At 37.3% G+C, this 19,738-nt stretch overlaps 1 protein-coding gene across 1 annotated transcript; it reads right to left on the bottom strand.

Moving 5' to 3' along the window:
* Positions 1–7,188: 7,188 nt before the first annotated feature.
* Positions 7,189–9,553, bottom strand: LOC132190250 (pentatricopeptide repeat-containing protein At1g09900). The gene has a single exon (XM_059605183.1). The coding sequence runs from the start codon at positions 9,299–9,301 to the stop codon at positions 7,448–7,450; it is 1,854 nt and encodes a 617-aa protein (XP_059461166.1). The 5' UTR covers positions 9,302–9,553; the 3' UTR covers positions 7,189–7,447.
* Positions 9,554–19,738: the final 10,185 nt, after the last annotated feature.

Genomic DNA, 19,738 nt, shown 5'->3' with positions numbered 1-19,738 from the left:
ACGCGCAACAGCTTTCTAAAGCTCAATTCATTGCTTGCTTATGGTTGTGACAAATTGAAGATTATAAACCAATTATTGATTTTTTTCTTTAATTTTTTTTTTTTTTTTTTTTTTTTTTTTAAAGGTTGTTCAATCTTTCTGTCCATGTTTCAAATGCCAGATTAGCTCACTCAAGATTAAGTCAAAGTTGTAAGATCAGAGAGCTCTTAAGACAATGAGTTTATGAGTTGGGATTTGGGATTACACCATCATACTATTTGGGGAACTTGAATTTGGCCTGTTTGAGGCTTTATAAGGTTAGTTGCTTTATTCTCTTTCATTTTTATTTTTTTTTCTTCTATTCAAAGTGAGGGAAGGGAAAAAGTCAGTTACTTTATTCTCATTTTCTTCAGATATTATCAGAGCTTCGATTGGCCTCCCTTCAATTGCTAATTGCATGCATATATATATATATATACATATACACGAAGAAACTAATAGTATAAAATAAAATAAAAGTCCCAAGTAAGAAATCTTCTCTTTGGGCATTTAATGAAGTGGTCATTCAACTCCCAATAGGCCATTTCAAATGAATTGTTAGGGTAGGTAACATGTACAATGTTAAATATTGTGAAATTTAATATGGACCATGAAACGATTCATCTCTCATATCCTGTTTGAGTGGAAGATGCTGACAGGATATTCTATCATCTCAGGTTAATAGACAACATAAAAGCTAATCAACAATAATCTCACGAATTGCGCAGGTACAAAACTAGTCAAAAGTAGTATATTGGTAAAACGTCGCTTCAGACCAGATGGCTCACATCAAGCTCTAGTATTACCATTACCAGCAAGCACAGGAACAAAATGAACATAAACAAACTGCTCACCTTTATGCCACAAAGATCCCAAAGAAAATTGATCTCACAACCCGGATTTTGTGAGGACGATTGGCACAAACCCAAAAAATATAAAGGATCTCAGTGCCAAATTCTTATTTCATATCAAAGAAAAATCTATGAATTGTACATGATGATATTAAAAATGACACCACTAAATAACACAAACATGCATGTCTGCATTGCCTTTTTTCATTCTCTGTACAGAAAGATAGTTATAAAAGTTCCAAAATCCCCCTATATATATATATATATATATATATATTTATATATCAACGAAAATTGTTACTTATCTCCCTGGGATTTTGAAGAAGGTGCAGCATATCTAGCGGAAAACCCACGTTGGGAGAGTTCCTCATCATCACCATCCCAGCCTTCATCAAAATTCTGAGCATAACTTAAAGGGTCATACCTATATCCGCCACCAACTTTACCCACACCTCTTCTTTGTTGAGTCCATGGAAGCTTCAACTTGAGACATCCCCAGCATGAATGCAACCCTTCTTTAACCGTGCTTCTTGGACACTTATTTTTCTCCATCACTTGGATAATAGCTTTTCTAAAAGAAACTTTCAAGCTTGGAAATGAATTATCGTTCAAGAGGGGGACGTGGGGCTTTTTCCCTGTCTCTCCCTTTTCTTTTGTTAAGGATTTATAGTGTGTGGCAGAGGGATGAGATCAAATGGAATAATGTCTTTCCTTTTTAAAGAAAAGGAGGACAGTGAATCACAAAAAAGAAGATTAATTAATGGACTGTATATAAGCGAGTGAAGGCAAGGCAATGATTTATCGTTTTTCGTTGATTTTTGTTTGACAGGAGAATCTCCGCGCGCATGAGTATGGCTACCTCTGCACCAATTGGACAGCAGTCTACATCTACCAGAACAAACCAACTGGGCACAGGACAAATGTGTAGCTATTGCGCGCCCATTGTTATCCAAATTAATGGATGAAAATATGTTTACCTAATTAATTCTAGAGAACACGATTTAAAATCTAATTCCAAATTGTACGTTGTTACTGCAGTTTTGGAGTAATCACATTTATTTTACACTTGCTGCATGACTGAAAAGTTGATAGGAAAAAATGGGTTAATCATTTAAAACTGTGGGGTGAATTTAAGAGTTCTTTCCAATTAGTTTGCTCGGTTTGGTCATGAAAAATGTGTATTTGTTTGATGGTGTTGGCTGGTGGCCGAAGAATTGGAAGTTTATAGGGAGAATATCCGTCGCGTGCATCATCATCCTCTTGAGTTTACACATGGTTTGAATTGTTGAGTGAAGCTGTGGTTGAGAACGCGCATAGACCCAAACGACTCACGATGGCTCATCCTTTGGCGATGACCAGGGAGCTCTTACTGTCGCCTCTTCCTTGCGCTCTCGGGTAGAAACTTTTGAGCAGCATGAGAAATTGTAGGTAGGTATGAGAGGGAACCCCTGCTTGTTTGTTTGTTATAGACTTATAGTCAAAGTTAAAACCAAACAAAACGAATTATTACAAATTATTGGATTTGGACAAAGAAGAGGGGCAGGAGAAATTGTAGGTGGGTCCGAGAAACTTGCTCGGGTGAGTGAGCCTCCTAATCGGATAGGAGGTCACCTCTTAGGCTCTCACAACTCCATGCGTAAAAAGAAATGAACAAAAATAATAATAGGTATCTTTAATTGTAAAGGATCTCAGCCCATGCTCAAAGAGATAGGAATAAAAGTAATAACAGGTATTCTTAATTATAAGAGATCTTGGTCCATGATCAAAGAGAAAGGAACAAAAGTAATAACAGGTATTTCCAATTGTAAAGGATCTCGGTCCCAAATGATAACGACCAGCCATATGACACCCAACCCCCTTGAATGATTCGAGGAAGAACGGCTCAATGCATTCAAAAAACAATGGATAACTTTTTATTCTCTTTTTTGATAAGATTATACAAGTTGATGTAGGTAACAAGAAAACCTAATCCCAGACACCCTTTTGCGACAGAGATCAACCACATAATATGCACAGCTGTAAATCATTCTACCTGGAGGAGCAGGGTAAAGTAGGCAACAATGTAAAGCTTAAACATTCAGAGTGAAATCAACACGACAGCATGCACTTTAATTCTCCCTCAATAAACAATGCCGACCTGCAATAATTTACCTACTTTGTGATCTATAACAAAGAACTCGACAATAAAGCACACCAAGAACCTACCAAAAAACAAGCATGCCGAGAAACCATGCTGCTACCGAGTTTAAACTCTAAAGCAGCAGTAGTTTTGTCGGAATTAGCATACTATCACGCCATAAACAAAACAAAACACAAAGAAACAAACATGAACACAGCATAATGTATGTGCTTTTGCAATATTTACATTAAAAAAAGGGAGATACGGTGAATATATAAAACCCCCATGTCAAAAGGAGCCAATCGGGTGTACTGCTGACAGGAACACAACTCGTGTTAATGTAACTGAATGAGCTGATCTTAAACAAATGGAGTCAGGCTTAACATTAGCAGTTCATTGGAAGAGAGTGGTGGCCGACCATTTACAGTTTTGATAAAGACTAATAACCCATGTTGCTAATGTAACTTATATTTCAACATAGAACTTCATTAGTACCGGGTAATGGGACGTGTGGAGTTGGGCAAAGTTGCTTTTGTAGCTAATTTCACACAACTCTACTGTAAATCATTTTGTGAATATTACCTTGTTTTGAAAGCTTAACCACATGTCATTAAGCTATACCAAACTTCAATAAACAGTAATAATAACGACCCCAGGAAAGTGTCAATCACATTTACGCTATCACTCTAAAAGGATAAGTCAACTTGCAATTGGAACTCCTTAGAACTAGGGCCGGCAATTTTGACACGACCCGCGAACCCGACACGAACACGACATGAAAAAACAGGTATTGGGTTTGGGCTAATCGGGTTCGGGTATACCCGATTAAGACCCGAAAATTTCGTATCTGGCGGGTCGACCCGTTAGACACGATTACTGTGCAGGTCTGGCGGGTCGACCCGTCAGACCCGCACAGTATCCAAGTCTGGCGGGTTGGCAGGTCGACCCGCCAGACCCGGAATTTTTTTTTTTTTTTTTTTCTTTTTTCTGCCTTGCGGACTCCTCACGTTTACTAACTTACAGACTCTAAGACTTTTTTTTTTTTTTTTTTTAAAAAAAAAAAAAAAGTACAAACTTTAAGACTTACTTTACCATTTTCAGCCTTTGGGGACAAGGAAGCCTGCTTCAAGAAATAAGTTAATACATAATTACCAACAAAAGAGAAAGCCAACAAGAAAACTGTGATTTTCATTGTTTAAATTAATTTTTTAACACTTTTGTTACATGTGGGACTAAATAATAAGTAGACTATTTTAATAAATGAACTTGTTTTAACTTTTAACTTTTAAGTTTAGGTGAAATTATGAGTTTAGTAATTTCTTTTGGAGTACAATTTGTCAATTACAGTCACTTTCCAATATATATATATATATATATATATTTTCTTATCCTTTATTAAAGTCTTTAATCTCTTGGAATTCAATTTTTTTGCATTGACTATATTGATGTATTATTGTATTAGTATTATTATTACAATTTTGAATTTTGAATTTTTTTTTGAATTTTTTTTTATTTTATAGTTTAGGGTAATAGGGTCGTGTCGGGTCGTATCTACCCTATTAGACCCGGTTATTTTAAACGAATAAAACGGGTCGTGTCGGGTTACCCGGCTATTTTCGTGTCATAATCGTATCAAACTTGATTACCCGTTTAGCTAAACGGGTCGTGTCTGGATATAAGCTAATCGAGTGAGTAACGGGTACCCACGGGTCGTAATCGGGTCGTGTCAGGTACCCATTTTGCCACCCCTACTTAGAACCACTTATAAAACTAATCTCACTTAGTAAGGAACCAATGTAAAACTTAGCACCCATGAACTTCTTTACAATCCACTCATTCTATGTGAGCAATTCATCTTTCTAAAAGGGAATTTACTTTCTGGGGTATCGCAACCTCCCCCGCTCAAATCTCTAACATCCTCTTCAAGGCCCACGCCATGTAGTGCTTTAGTACCACGTGATGTTATTAGGTTGATATAAAACCATCAATAACGACTTAGGAAAAGTGCTAGCCATATTTGCACTATCACTCTAAAACGATTAATGAAGTTGCAATTTGAGCTCTCTGGAATTACTTATAAGGCTCAAGAACTAACTATCTGTAGTCACAATCTTCTCCACTCAAATCCCAAAAAAATCACTAGTCACATATGCTCTATCATTCCAAAAAAGACTTGTCAAGTTGCAAATTGGGCTTCATATAATCACTTATAAAGCCAAATTTCACCTAGTCAGAAACCAATGTGGGATTGATACCAATGACACCTTTATATTCCACACACTCAATGTGAGCAATCTATCTTTTGAATGTGGGACTAGCTTTCTGGAGTGTCATAATCTCCTCCACTCAAATCTCTGACGTCCTTGTCAATGCCATGTCATATAGTGCTCCAGCACCACATGGTTGCTCTTATACCATTTATAGCGATCTAATGAAAAAGCTGACCACATATGCGCTATGACTCCAAAACTAGTCAAATTACAATTAGAGTTCCTTAAAATCACTTATAAAGCCTATGTACTAACTTTATGTGGTGTTACTACCTCCCCCACTCAAATCTCATGGAAAACGCTAGCCACATTTGTGTTCATTTTGGAATGACTAATCAAGTTGCGATTAGAGCTCCCTATAATCACTTAAGTTCAATCTCACCTACTAAGGAACAAATGTGAGACTTAGCACTCATAAGCACCTTTATAATCCACCCAATCACTATAAGCAATCTATTAGCACCCATAAGCACTTTTATAATCCACCCAATCACTATGAGCAATTTATCTTCCCAATGTAGGACTAACTTTCTAAGGTGTCATAATCTCCCACACTCAAATCTTTGACGTCCTCATGATGGCCCACATCATGTAGTGCTTCAGAACCACATAGTGTTATTAGGTTGCTCTTATACCATTTATAACAACCCAGAAAAAGTGCTAGCCATATCTACATCATCACTAAAAGAAGACTAGTCAAGTTGTAATTGGAGCTCTATAGAATCACTTATAAAGTTCAATTTCACATAGTAAATAACTAATGTGGGACTTATCACCTATGAACTTCTTTATAATCCACTCATTCTATGTGGGCAATTCATCTTCCCAATGTGTGACTAACTTTCCGAATGTCACAAGCTCTCCCACTCAAATCTTTGACGTCCTCATCAGAGCCCACGTCATGAAATGCTTCAGTACCACATGGTCTTACTAGATTGTCCTAATATCATTTATAATGACATAGATTAAGTGCTAATCACATATGCACTCTCACTCCAGTATGACTAATCAAGTTGCAATTGAAACTCCTTAAAATCACCTAATAAAAAACTAATGTTGGACTTTGCACCCGTGAACTCCTTTATAATCTACCCACTCTAGATAGCCAATTCATCAATCCAATATAAAACTAACTTTCTCATGTGCACACTAATAAACTCTACTAAGCATGGATGCAAATTAACATCGCTAGCAAACATTGTCATCTCTAATTTGAAACTACAAAAGCTAAACATAGAGACACTTAATCAGAATTTGAGCATTACAATATTATAATATAGGATATCATCACCATGATCGTTTAACAAGGAGTGGACTCTAGGAAAAACTGATAGCTTCATATTTTTTGTTCATTTACATTCGTTAGGCAAGCGAAAGTATTCAAATCTGCATAACAAAGAATGCAAGGCCCTTAATAAGTGTGTATTTTGCTTTATAAAGCACTATGTACCCACATGGATGACTTTTACGACCAAAAGAAAAAGTGCAATAATATGCAACAAAAGCTAGGGTCCCACTTATCAGATCATTGAATATCCATTATTACAAATATTACCTGATTCAGTCTATCTTCAGGCAAAACTAATTAAACAAAGCTTTTAACAAGAGAAGGGGAACACAGCTAAGATATTCCTAATTAGATAAATCACAATACAAGGAGTGGCTACAACATAATCATCCTAATAAACATATCAAGTCATTTAAATGTCATGGGTATAACCTTCAATTCAGAGTATCTTGAGGTAAACCAATCAAAGTGCAATGAAATGGAAAATCTACAAGATTCCTCGAATAAATAAAATCGCAACACTGTTGGAACCAATGATCTATTTTAATAACAAATATTTTTAGAAATTCTTGCAGTATAAGAGATTATTAGCGCATCAGTAGCAACTAAGAGGGCGATGCAACTTTCAGAAGTATGCATAACTCAGGTGGAAAAACAGAGAACACATATATAAATGTTCATGAGAGGTAGAAAGTATAACCCATAGAGCAAATAGAGTGAAGGCAAGATCACATGACACTATCTAACAAAATTGATCTTGGATTTTGCTTCTCCCAACGAAATAAATTACAAACCAATGGACTTCAGAGTCTTAAGCAGTCATTAAGAGGGTAACAAAATCCAAGGGCATGAGTTCCCGGTGATCAGACATCCAAGAGCAAAAGATGAAATGCATTACAGACTAAATCCTGACTACCACCTGTTCTGCTGAACTTTTCTTCACAACTCCTCTGGAGCACAACTGATTCAGTAGCTCCAAAGCCTCCTTAGCCAAACCTTCATTAGCCATGCCTTCAATAAGAATGGTGTATGAAGCTTCAGTAGGTTTACATCCTCTGGACACCATATAAGCCAAGAAATCAATTGCACGACTGGTTTGCTGAGCCTTACAGAGTCCCCACATGATAGCGTTGTAGGTAATAGCGTTGGGCCTGACACCCAATCTTTCTAAGTCATTAAAAAACTTGATTGCTTCCTCAACCTTTCCTTCTCTACTAAGCCCTCCTACAAGTGAAGAGTAGGTAATTACATCAGGTTTAAGACCCTTTCCTCGCATCTCATCCAAAAGTTCTATAGCACGTTCTGTTTGCCCAACTTTTGAAAGTCCATCAATCACTGTGTTATATGTGATCAAAACAGGAGAGCAACCCTTGCTACTTAGCTGATTAAGTATCTCGACTGCAACATCAACCTTCCCATCTTTGCATAATGCTGTGAGCAAAGTGTTGTAGGTCACAATATCAGGGTAACAGCCCCTAGACACCATTACATCCAGATACTCAATTGCTCTATCCATCTTCTTTTCTTGGCAAAACCCATGAAGCAAAGGGTTATAACTCAAGGAATTAGGGGTACAACCATGATCAGGCATCTTCTCTAAAATGTCAATTGCTCGACCGAGTAAACCCTTTCGGCACAAGAAATTTATCAAAATGTTGAAAGTAACGACACTAGGAGAACACCCTTTGCGAAGCATCTCAGCTAACAGTCTTTCAGCATCCATCCACCTCCCGGTGCTACACATGCTCCGCAAGATAATATTATGGGTAATTACATTGGGCTGGCAACCGTATGATGGCATGCTATTCAAAAACTTGATTGCCTCGTCCAACCTCCCTTCCTTACAAATCCCATTGATAAGAACATTGTAAGTAACCACATCAGGTTTGCATCCTTTAATCCTCATCTCATCTAGGAGTTTCATTGCTTGCTCAACCCCACTTTCCTTACAAGTTGCTTCGATCAATATAGTATACGTAATCACATCTGGATAACACTCCCTTTGCAACTGCCAATCAAGAACCTCCATTGCTTGCTTCAGTTTCCCACTATCACACAAAGTACGCAAAATCGTATTATATGTGACAACATCTGGAGCAATGCTCATTCGGTCCAGGACCCGTAAGGCATTGTCAATCTCCCCAGACTTGCAATACCCACTAATCAAAACATTGTAAGTTATAACATCAGGAACAGCTCCAGACTCTTCCAGAATGTCCATAACCCGAGTTGCCTTCCTAGTTTTACCTGTCTTACAAAACCCACGGATCAGACTTGTGCAAGCGATAATATCCGGTATATCACCCCGATAAACCATGTCCTGGAGAAGCTTAAACCCTTCTTCTAAATCCCCATTTCTAACCAACTTTCTTAGATGATTATTACCCTCAAATTCCTCAAAACTGCGTGAAGTGGTCGATGAGGACTCTGTGCCATTCAAATGCCCAGGTGGGATTTGTTCACCATGTTGCAATCTACCATTTGAACCAAAATTCTCGACCTTGGAAACAGCAAACACACGAATCTTCCTTTGTTTCCGGGGCCCCTCAGGTTTTTTACACCGAATACCATCAGCAGAGAGGACAAAAACGCGAGCTTTGCAGCCCATATGGACTCTCACTGAACTAAAGCTGGAACCGAAACTACCCCTAACCCTACCTCCAAAACTAGTAACACTTCTAGTGCCCTCCCTATGAAAATCTGAAAATGAGCAAAACCCTTCAGGGGTTTGCTTTGTGTGCACCATGAAATCCATAGTTTTCACCTACTTGTATAGAACCAAAGACAAACAACCAAAAAGCATGCTTCAAAGAGATAAAGAAAATAAAATAGACATGAAGAACTTACTTTCCCCGGTGGAGGGTTTTGAGGATAGACAAAGTCCTATTAGGTCTTCAAATGGGCTTTGTGAGAGAGAGCGAGAGAGAGAAAGAGAGCTCTTACTGCAAGAGGGGTTATGAGGATGAGGGAGGGCAGTACCGGCGGGTTGCTTATCCGGTTTGTGTCGTTTTCTGGTTTCTGCAGGATCCGCGGGGGGTGTATAGGAGAGGGGAAAATTGGGACTTGTGAGAAGGCCGAAGCCTACTGATAATTTTTCCAAGGCCCAAATGGGGGGGAAGCCCAAGAAGGAGGCCCTTCTCTATAGATTTTTTATTTTATTGTATTTTTTTTATAGGTGGTGTGAGATGTCATTGACTTCTTTTTAAAAAAAAAAAAAAAAAAATCAGATTTCCTTGACTTGGATATTTGGTGAATGAGAAATTTAAGTCAAATAGTGGCAAATCATAATCATTAACATTGATTTATCTGTTGAGACTTATAGAAAAAGTTGTTTTAGGTCTCCAATTTTGGAAAATATGTTAAACCAGTCCTTTCCGCATGAAGTCACTAAAATGTTTAACATTTTTTATAAATAACACAAATTTTCTTTAAACTGATTTGAAAAAAATTTCTTCAACCTATTATAATAAGTGACAAGTGTCATTCAATATTGTTAGGTCATGAATCGGTCACATAAAGCCCAACAGTCCTTTAGACTCGATTGGAGGCTCAACCACTATAACCAAGCCCAGACTAAGACTTAGTTGGCCCTAACCGATTAATAGATTGGTCCACCAAGGAATACTTGGTTGCACCTCCACCCATGATCCACTCCATCAACACGGCACACGTGGATCCTCGGGAAGTGTGGGGCCTACTATGCCAGTAGGGACTTGTTGCCAAACGCCTATAAAAGGGAAGTTCCACCTCATTTATTCGGTAATCAATTCTCTCTTGCTTAAACTCTTATTAAGCTTTCATACTCTCCTACCATACTACTGACTTAGGCATCGAAGCTCTCCCTCATCGACACACCACCATCAACTCTTATCATATTCTTTGTTATTTTGTAGCCTGGTGAATCCTCGAACATCACATCCCTCTATAGGAATTGTGCCACAGTATCACTCATCGGAAAACTGTCATCAACAAATATGTTTTAGTTTCTTAAAAATTAATGTTTTGATTCTTATGTTAGTAGAATAACAATAAATGATTGAAATGATTGTTAAGAATATTAAAGAAAAACATGTGAAAAATGACACTCGGCACTTATTAGAGTATGTTGAAGAAAATGTTCTCCAAATTAATTTGGAGAAATTTATGTTCTTCTATAAATTACATGCATGTCAATTTCGTGCCAAAATATTATGAACCATTTCAATTAACACGTTATTTTATTTTGAGAAAATATTGTAAATGTCCAAATCAGTTTATTAGAAGAAGGAGAAGAAGGTAGTGTTTATTTAGAATGGCAGTAAGAGAAAAGGGACTAGTTGTTTGTTTGCCAAAAGAGATTGGTTTAGAGACGTGTGGTTGTTTAGCGGAATAGGTTTGAAGTGAGGAGGGAGGTTTGGTATCCGAAGGTCATTCCATAGAGCTTTGGCCTGGTAGCAAAGGCTCTGTTTGATGGTCTTTTGGAACTGGATGATGTTTTTCAAACGTAGGAGGCATTAGGAGGGGTGAGACATGAAGCAAAGACGTGTTGTTCAAATATTTGGCATGTAAGGCCTTGGCCCAAAGAGATATGGGGTTTGTGTGGATCTGCTAACTTAGTTTTGAAATGAGAGCTTTGTTGTTAACCCACATGAGCCTAATGCTTACTTCACCAAGAGATAGGGTTGACATATATAATGGCAAGATTTTGAGGGTGATATTTAAAAAAAAAAAAAAAAAACTCCCGCCAAAAATCTTTAAACATTTTGTTCAATAACATGCATTGATTTGGGAATGAGAAGAGAGCTTATACTATATGATGGAAGTGCAATAGACACAAACGATAAGAGTTATGCAGCCAGTTAATTTTATTTTTTTTGTTTTGACATGTCCACACAAAAAAAGATATGAAAAATTCGAATTAGCAATTTTCGTTTAATGAGGCGCAGTTCTCAACCGATTGAGATACTATTATTTGAAGACATTATGCGACATATACAAGTCTTTTGGATTTTTGGACTAAGATGTTTTGTTTTGGTTGAAGTTCGATTGTGTTTATATGGAGTGTGGGTTTGTGTTTTTGGTAAAGAAAATGGAAGATTTGTGAGCGTTGATATTTTGTTTAGACCTACTAGCATAAAGATCAAGGCATTTTTGAATCGAGGATGCTTATGATAATGTGGGGTGCTCAAAAACTAAACAAATCATTTCCAAAGAAAGGGTGGGTAATGCCTTAAGAGTTCTTGTAAACTTTTTCCTGTAGTCTGTAGAAAAAGTGCTGACAGGGCTCCAGCCCCAAAGATAAAAAGAAAGGCGGGTACGAGCTAAAGCGTTTTGCTTTCAATTGGCCGCTTTGGAAAATATCTTGGTTACAGGTGTGAGGTGTCCTTGCGAAGAACAAAATATCTTCGTCCTTTATATTATTTTAATGTAAGAATTATTAGACGTACAGAAATCGGGTGCATCAGGAACCAAGTCCAAATGTGCGACACGCTTCTGTTAACCGGTCTGTAGGACAGCTTACCTTTGTACTTTTTCCAATGTATTAATTTCTTTATATTATTCTTTGGCCCGGTACTTTCTTTCAGTGATGCCTCTGGATGCGAATAGAAAAAAGAGCCCAACAACAAAAACGTCATCGACTACGTGTCAACTTTGCATTTGTTATTTGAGCCACCTTAAAAAACCTATTTTTTTGGGTGGCTATGGGGGATCTTACGTGGTCACTAACGAGGTCGACACGCACCCCAGCAGATTTTACCAGATTTTTCTCGCGTATCGTTGTTCGTTCGCCAACCGCGTCAGCCACACTATTTCGAGTCGGCGCAGGTATAGCCGCGGCGCATGAAAGAGTTGCTTGGCATATCTCTTCTTCTTCTTTTTTTTTTTGAAAAAAAATACATCATATTTTTTAAAAAAAATTTAAGAGTGGTAGACTTCCCCATAGCAAACTCAAATGAACACAAAAAAAAAAAAAAAAAGTGTTGAAAATGATTCCAAATGAAACATAAATGACTTGATCGTCTATATCTTAAGCAAAATCTAAGAAATGGATAGCATAAAGTGTTATAGACACCAAAAATAGAGGACAGGCAGAGATATGACCCTTGCAAGATCCTTAAACCCTATCCAAATTTTCAATGAAGAAAACGCAGAGAGAAGCATTACATAAATTTTCAATGAATAGAACACAGAGAAGAGCATAACCCTTAAAAACCCTTCAACCCTATTCGAACCTCTATTAGGTAACAACAACAACCATGGGGATATAGTTGAGAAGGGAGAGGCATTGCCGAAATCGGAACATAGTCTATCGTTAAGGAGTTACAAACACCGGAAGCAAAAAAATTCACAAATACATAAACCCACATTAAGCACAGATACTTAAACCCACAAATAGCAAAACAAGCACATAAAAGACAAAAATAATAAGAATAATACAAAAAGAAACCCTAACAAAAGTAAAACCGAACGGAGGGTGATAGTGATGATGGAGCAGCAGTGACAACGTGTAATCCACACATCATTGTATGGGGGCCTATTGAAGTTGTTGGAGGAAGACAGCGATGAGCGGAGCATATAGTGGAAGGCAATGGCAAAGCATGTTAGAGGGCCTAGCTAGCGGGAAGAACATATATGGTGAGTAAATAGTGCTCCCAAAATTTGTTGAGCATTGTTCAAGCTTCTCAAATTCTTCACCAAATTGGGGAGTCAAATGGAGAGCCAAAATGAAATATTTAAACATTTTAGCTCATCAAACTAGAGATTTCATAAAAATAAAGAGTCAGATGAAAATGCATTTGTTGAGGAATGATCCCACAATGACTGTGGACAAAATCTTAGGCATATTTATAAGGAATGTGCAACCCTCTCTTATTAAATCAGTTTTATGAGATGAGTTAGGCCCACAAATTTCTTCATGGTATCAGAGCATACCACACGATAAATTAGGCCCACACTACTTATCCCGTGATAAGGACTAGGAAAAATACTGGCCTGCACTTGAGGGAAGGTGTTGAAGAATAATCCTACATTGCCTGTGGACAAAATCTTAGGCATGTTTATAATGAATTGACAACCCTCTCTTATTGAACCGGTTTTATGGGATGAGTTAGATTTACGAATTTTTTCAGAGGAAGCAAATATATGAGAAGCTCAAGCAACCCTTATTGGAATGAAGTCAACAACTGTTTGAGAGCTTGGTTCAATCCACATAGAAGAGGATTATTTAGCGGTCGTTTTCTCCATCAATAACCCTTCTCTTATCTCATATTGACATATTGCCCCAATTATTTTGAATATCTACGAGCAACTCAATCACTTCTCAAGTTTTACTTTCTCTAAAATGAGCAAATGTGCAATTAATAGAGCACACAATGTAGTAAAATGGGCTGCTTTTCACAAATTATTTAGAAGTTTTCTTATTTCTTCCTGTATCCTTTATTCGCATCTCATTTTAGTAACAAAGATCCCTTCCTATAGCCCATTTTCATTTGTATTGAGCAGAAAAAATATATTTATAAAAACAAGAGATTAAAAATTCAACTTCATATTCCAAAAAAGGTACGTATAGTTATAAAGAAGTGAAAATTGCTATGTAATTAATGACCAATATATAATTTTTTAAACAATTTATTAAGTTACGAAAAAAGAAAAAGAAAATAACTACTCGCCAAAGAGAAACAAATCTCTTCATCATACTAAAAAAACAAGAGGTTAAATTCCTTAAAATACAAAAAGAAAAAAATGATTAAGCCGACTCAAAACCAATATGTCAGCAATCATCTGCTTAAGACTTATGAAGCCGACTAAAAACCAAATCAATAAATTATTAACAACCTGTTTGCTACGATGAAGCAGCAGCTGTCCCTACTCCCCAAACATAAAAAAACACAAGGAGAATTAGAACCACCTTAAATTAAAAAAAGAAAAAAAAGAAGGAATCAAAGTAAAAAAGAAAAAAGAAAAAAAAGAGAAGAAAAGAGGAAAAAAGTGTTCAGATATAGTGGGGGCATCCCCAGCTATTTAATCTCCTTTCGCTCATAAAAATGAAAAAGTGTTCGATGTAATCGCTTTCATTTCCCACTCTCATATATTCACGTCTCTTTCTCAGCTCGCTCTCAGCTACAATTTCACCGCCTTTCCTCACCAAGTGGATCCACTGTTCCCTTTCGGCGTTTCGTTTCTTCTTCCTCTCCTCAGCTACTCTCATATATTTCGGCCTGAGAGATGGCGATTTTCTTGACCTAGGGTTTGCATCGCTGCTCTTTCCAGCGTATGTTTTCGCTTAATGAGGCTTCGCTCGTCGTACTTTTGTTTCTGGAAGGTTTTACCAGATCTCAATTTTGCTAAAACTTTTCTCGTTTCTACATTTCAGCGTATTTTCTCGGGAGCATGATGACCTTGAGACGGTTTCCTTTTAGGATCCGTTTGGCTGCCGAGAAACCACGGGATACTAACGGCAAATAAAACCCTACGAATCTTATCACAGGCACGCTGGTAGCCCTATTTTCTTTCTATATTCTTTACATTTATAGCGGCCAAACGGAGCACCGAAACATGTTCCAGTACCGCTCTGCAAAACTCAATGACAAATTTTCCTTGAGAGTATTACGTTTATTTATTTCCTTTTTGAGTATTTTCAGATATTAATTGGCAGATCACAAGCAGATTTCGTTTCGAAGCAGATCGCTCTTCAGCCGTCAAGTGAGAATTTACGACTGTTTCTCTCTTTATCTTTGACATCTTCTTGGTTTTGTGTATGGTGGATGGTATAGTTAGCTTTTAACTTGCCTGAATACTGATCATTCCTTTTATGGTTTGAACTTAAATTTAAACTTTACCTTAATTGATGCATTCACCTATATTATTTTTTCCCGGAGATGTGAACTTCTATGTCACGGGGTATACGTTTTGGTTCTTTTCCATTGCGATATTTTATGGCTGTGAATCATCATAATTGGGACTATCGAGTTCCGTACAGATATTTCGTGGTTCTTTCACTTAATTTTATAAAGGAAGACTCCATAAAATACTGAGAATGCCGTACTTCCTTTTACCTCCAGATGTTTTATTTGAATACATAAAAGATACTTGATTTGATTAGTTGCATTTACATTTACTTGATTATGAGTTAACAGACAATTGCACAGCCGTGGGACAATTTTCCGTGGTAGTAATTGATAATTTATACTCCTGTGTAATATGCCTTTTCCGCTATTCCATGGTTGTAGTACAACGCTCCCAGCATTTTTTTATTTATTTTTATCTTGTCTCTTTGTTTTAATTTATGCGAGGTAGGGGTGTGGGGGAGGTAGGCATCGTTAGTTTACTAATTTGATTTGTTTTGTGATGATAGATGTAGTCTATATCTATTTTTATGTGGATTTTTACTTTGGTAGAATATATAAATACAAAGAAGATTAAAAGATAACATCATCAGAAAATATTAAAAGTAGATCATATCTTTTATTTTGGGTATGAGATCTAATCAATTATGTTATTTGTTCAAAAGTATTAAAGATCAGATAATATTTTTATTTAGGTATGTGACCAAATCAAATAATTTTTTTTTGTTTGAAAACTAAAAATATTCAAATCATTACTCTACAATCAACCAAATTAGTCGTTTATTTTTTTAAATTGGCATTCCCATTAGGTTTAAGGTTCAATCCCCTTAAGTGAAAACAATTCCTTGGGGCCAGCCTGTGTGGGGGGGGGTGCACTTTGGATGGGTTTGAGGATTGCCTGACAAGGGTGGGTGCACAAAGTTGCCCTGTGCCTTGGAGGGGTTCCTCTTCATAATAAAAATTGGGATTGCTGAATGTAGAGAACCAAAATACGAACATAACATGATTGAGGTCAATTTTCTTGAAATTAGTTTCCAAGGGGGTTGGGGAATCCAATAACTACATGTGTTTTATAGTTTCAACAATTTAAAGTGGCATTGTTGTTGGTGTTATGGTGGTTATTGACATTTCTGTATAAATGGAACAGGTTGTAATGAACAACAAGTAATCACTCACTCTCTCTTCTTTTCTCTCTCTATTTGATGCCTTGGATTGCGAAGGTATTGTGTGAGCATGTGCGAAGTCCTATATTGGTTGTTTACTAGGTGGAATTGGGTTATATATGTGATTTTAGAGAGATCCGGTAGTGACATGTCCTTTTGGGCTATAATGGTTAGCATTTCTCTGGGTTGTGACAAAAATAGTATCAATGTTAAGTTAGTAATTCCATTTAGGTCTTGACATGGACGTCAACGATTTTATTGGTGTGATTGCAATACACCAGATTGTGGATGTATTGTGTTGAGTCTTTATATTGGATAGACGAATTGTTAAGGTGTTGCATGACAACACGCTAAGTTCCAAATTGGTTTGGGTACCAAGTGGGACTAAGTAATGCCAAAGCTTATGTATTGACTAGTTATTTTGGATATAGCTCATAAGTGATTACTACATTGTAGGGTTGTGACAAAATGATATCAGAGTGAGGTTAGTAATGCCACTTGACTTTGTTCCACTGTCGGTCAACACAGGTCCCAACTAGGACATTAAGAATTTGAGTGGGAAGATTATAATATCCTAGATTGTGAAGTTATTCAATTAAGTCTCACATTGGTTGAGTAGGAATTGTAGAAGTGTTGCAGAAGTGTATGTTGAGTCTCACATTAGTCGTATACTCGGTTAAGTAAAACTAGGCCTAGTTACTGACCATTTCGAAGTGGTAATCTATGCTTTTCAAATTTCAGCCAGTGGGGTTAGAAACGAAAAAACTTGTTACTAACCCCGAGCCAAATTTCGTGTTTACCACGCGGTGTCATAATTCTCAAGTTGGTCGGAATTGGGTTTACCGTTGGAATTTGCATGTGACACAGCAAGAACATCTCTTGTTCTCCTTAATCGCCCTCAATGCCTCCACCCACGCCACTGTGTCCTCCCTACTCTTTGCCCTCATATGCACTCTCTTCTTCCTTCCCTAGTACATCGAGAACCTCTTTTTTTTGAATGAATGAGAATCTATTATAAACCAAACAAATAAAGTATGTACAAACTCGAAACTAGAACACTGAATCAACAAGGCTAAGAAACAAGCTTCAAAGCTAAACCAACTCACTCTCAAATGCACTAAATAGACTCCTTTGGTTGACGGGTTCACATTTGACTGAGATTTTTGATGGGTTTATGAAGGCGGAATTGTGTGACGTGGTTTGCGTGAGAGGCGACAGATGGAGTCTTTGTCGATGACCGTGGATCCTCGATGCATATTGTAAGCGGTAGATTGATGCAACGAGGTAGCAACAAAGAGATTGGCGCTAAGGGATTGCCAGATTGGCAATTGACAACAAGGGATGATAGTATGGAGCGGCAACAACAAAGAGAGAAGTGTAGGTTATGGTTTTACCTAGCCCCGGATTCGGGATTCTGCACAAAGGGAAAGGCTTCGAGAAGGTTAGGGTTTTCAACAATTCAAATATATATCACATTTTCCTCTTTATTTATTTATTTTATTATATTATTGAGTTGGGTTAAAATTTGGGGTTGTTCAAAAATGATTACCTAATTCAGCTAATCCAAGCAAAATTTAAAAAATGTATACCAAACCTGAGCCAAGTCCAATCATGAATCACCCTAGACTTGGGTCGGGTCAGGTCGGCTCAAGTTTGAGCAGGTTTTGTTTAGCCCTAAGTGAAACTGGGTTACATAAGTGACACTAGTGAACTCCAATAGTAATTGATCCTTTTTTCTTTTTTTTTCACTGGGTTACATAAGTGACACTAGTGAACTCCAATAGTGATTGATCCTTTTTTTCTTTTTTTTTTTTCTACATTCCTATATATATTTAAAAGATGGGTCCATTAGGGGTGCCCGTGACCTCTCCCGATAGCATGGGTGGTGATTGCGGCCACGCCTGATAGCACCAGGGGTGGCTACATAGGGGTGGCTGTAGCCACCCCTGATGCTCATTAGGAGTGGTCTTGTCCACCCCCTCTAGCACCGAGGGTGGTCACACTACCCTCAATGTTTTGCCATGGTGGTCGGCCACCAAACTTTACTTGTGTTCAACCAAGCTCTTTTTTAGGGTAGGGTTGGGGGAGTTTTCTAGATTTGAGGTGGGTAACAATTCTAAAATAAGATTTTGGTATGATGTGTGATGTGGGGATCAAATCTTAAGGGTAGCATTTGTGAAGTTATTTAATATTGCTCGCTTTATAGCTTTCCGTGCGAGATCATTTGCAGCTTTCCAATGACTCACATCAATGAAATGTTAATTTTATCAGAGCAACGCATGATTGGGAGGTGGATTTATTTATTTATTTCGCTCCTCAGTCTCTTGTATTTCATCAAATTGAGACAGGGTGGTGAAGAAAGTTTTGTTGGGCCCCTTTCATGAGATGGTTGTTTGAAGTTAGATTGTTCTATAATGCTTTACCCATGACTATACTCCTTTCCCCTGGAAGAGTATTAGGCGGAATAAGGGTCTCTTGAGAGTGACTTTCTTTGCTTGGGATGATCGCTTTAGGAAGATCCTCACTATAGATAACTTGAGGAAGAAGCGTATTATGGTGGTAGACTGGTGTTTCCTGTGAAAGAAGAGTGGGAAAATTGTTGATCATCTTTTGCTCCATTGCAAGATAGCCAGTGTCTTATGGAACTCTATTTACGGTCCTTTTTAGGACAGAGTGGGTAATGCCTTGACAAGTGGTGGATTCTCTTTATTTGTAGGAGAGTAGTTTGGTAGCATCAAAGTGTAGCAATGTGGAAGATGATTCCATCTTGCTTCATATTTCTAGTTTTATGGATTTTCTTGATTTTTTTATTTTTCTTGTTAGGTGTACTATTGTATACTTAGGTTCTACCATTTTTGGCATTTTCAATGAAATTTATATCATTTTTTTTTTTTTTTTTTTAAGTTGAGGTAGATGTTGATTATTAATTTTAAAATAATAAACAATAAAAATTAGAGTAGCTGCATGACCACCTTTGTTAGCCTCCCCAATGGGATAGAGGTGGCCGTGCAGCTACCCTAACAGAGCAAAGGTAGTCTCGTGGCCACCACTTTGTGTATATATATATATTATATTTTTTTTAATAAATAAGAGGTTAGGCTTAAGCATTTTGAAAACTACTTTTCGTTCTTTGATATAACAGAAGGTTGAGAAGTGTTTATTGGTAGGGTCTACATTTAAAAGGTAATTTTTGTGGAGTCCACA

The sequence above is a fragment of the Corylus avellana genome, chromosome ca8 (genome assembly GCF_901000735.1).
Source record: "Corylus avellana chromosome ca8, CavTom2PMs-1.0".
Lineage (NCBI taxonomy): Eukaryota > Viridiplantae > Streptophyta > Magnoliopsida > Fagales > Betulaceae > Corylus > Corylus avellana.
The sequence above is the reverse complement of the archived record's forward strand: the minus strand, read 5'-3'. Positions and strand labels throughout refer to the sequence as shown.

Coding starts and splice junctions, on each gene's coding strand:
- LOC132190250 (XM_059605183.1), bottom strand. CDS start 9,301: ATGGATTTCATGGTGCACACAAAGCAAACCCCTGAAGGGTTTTGCTCA.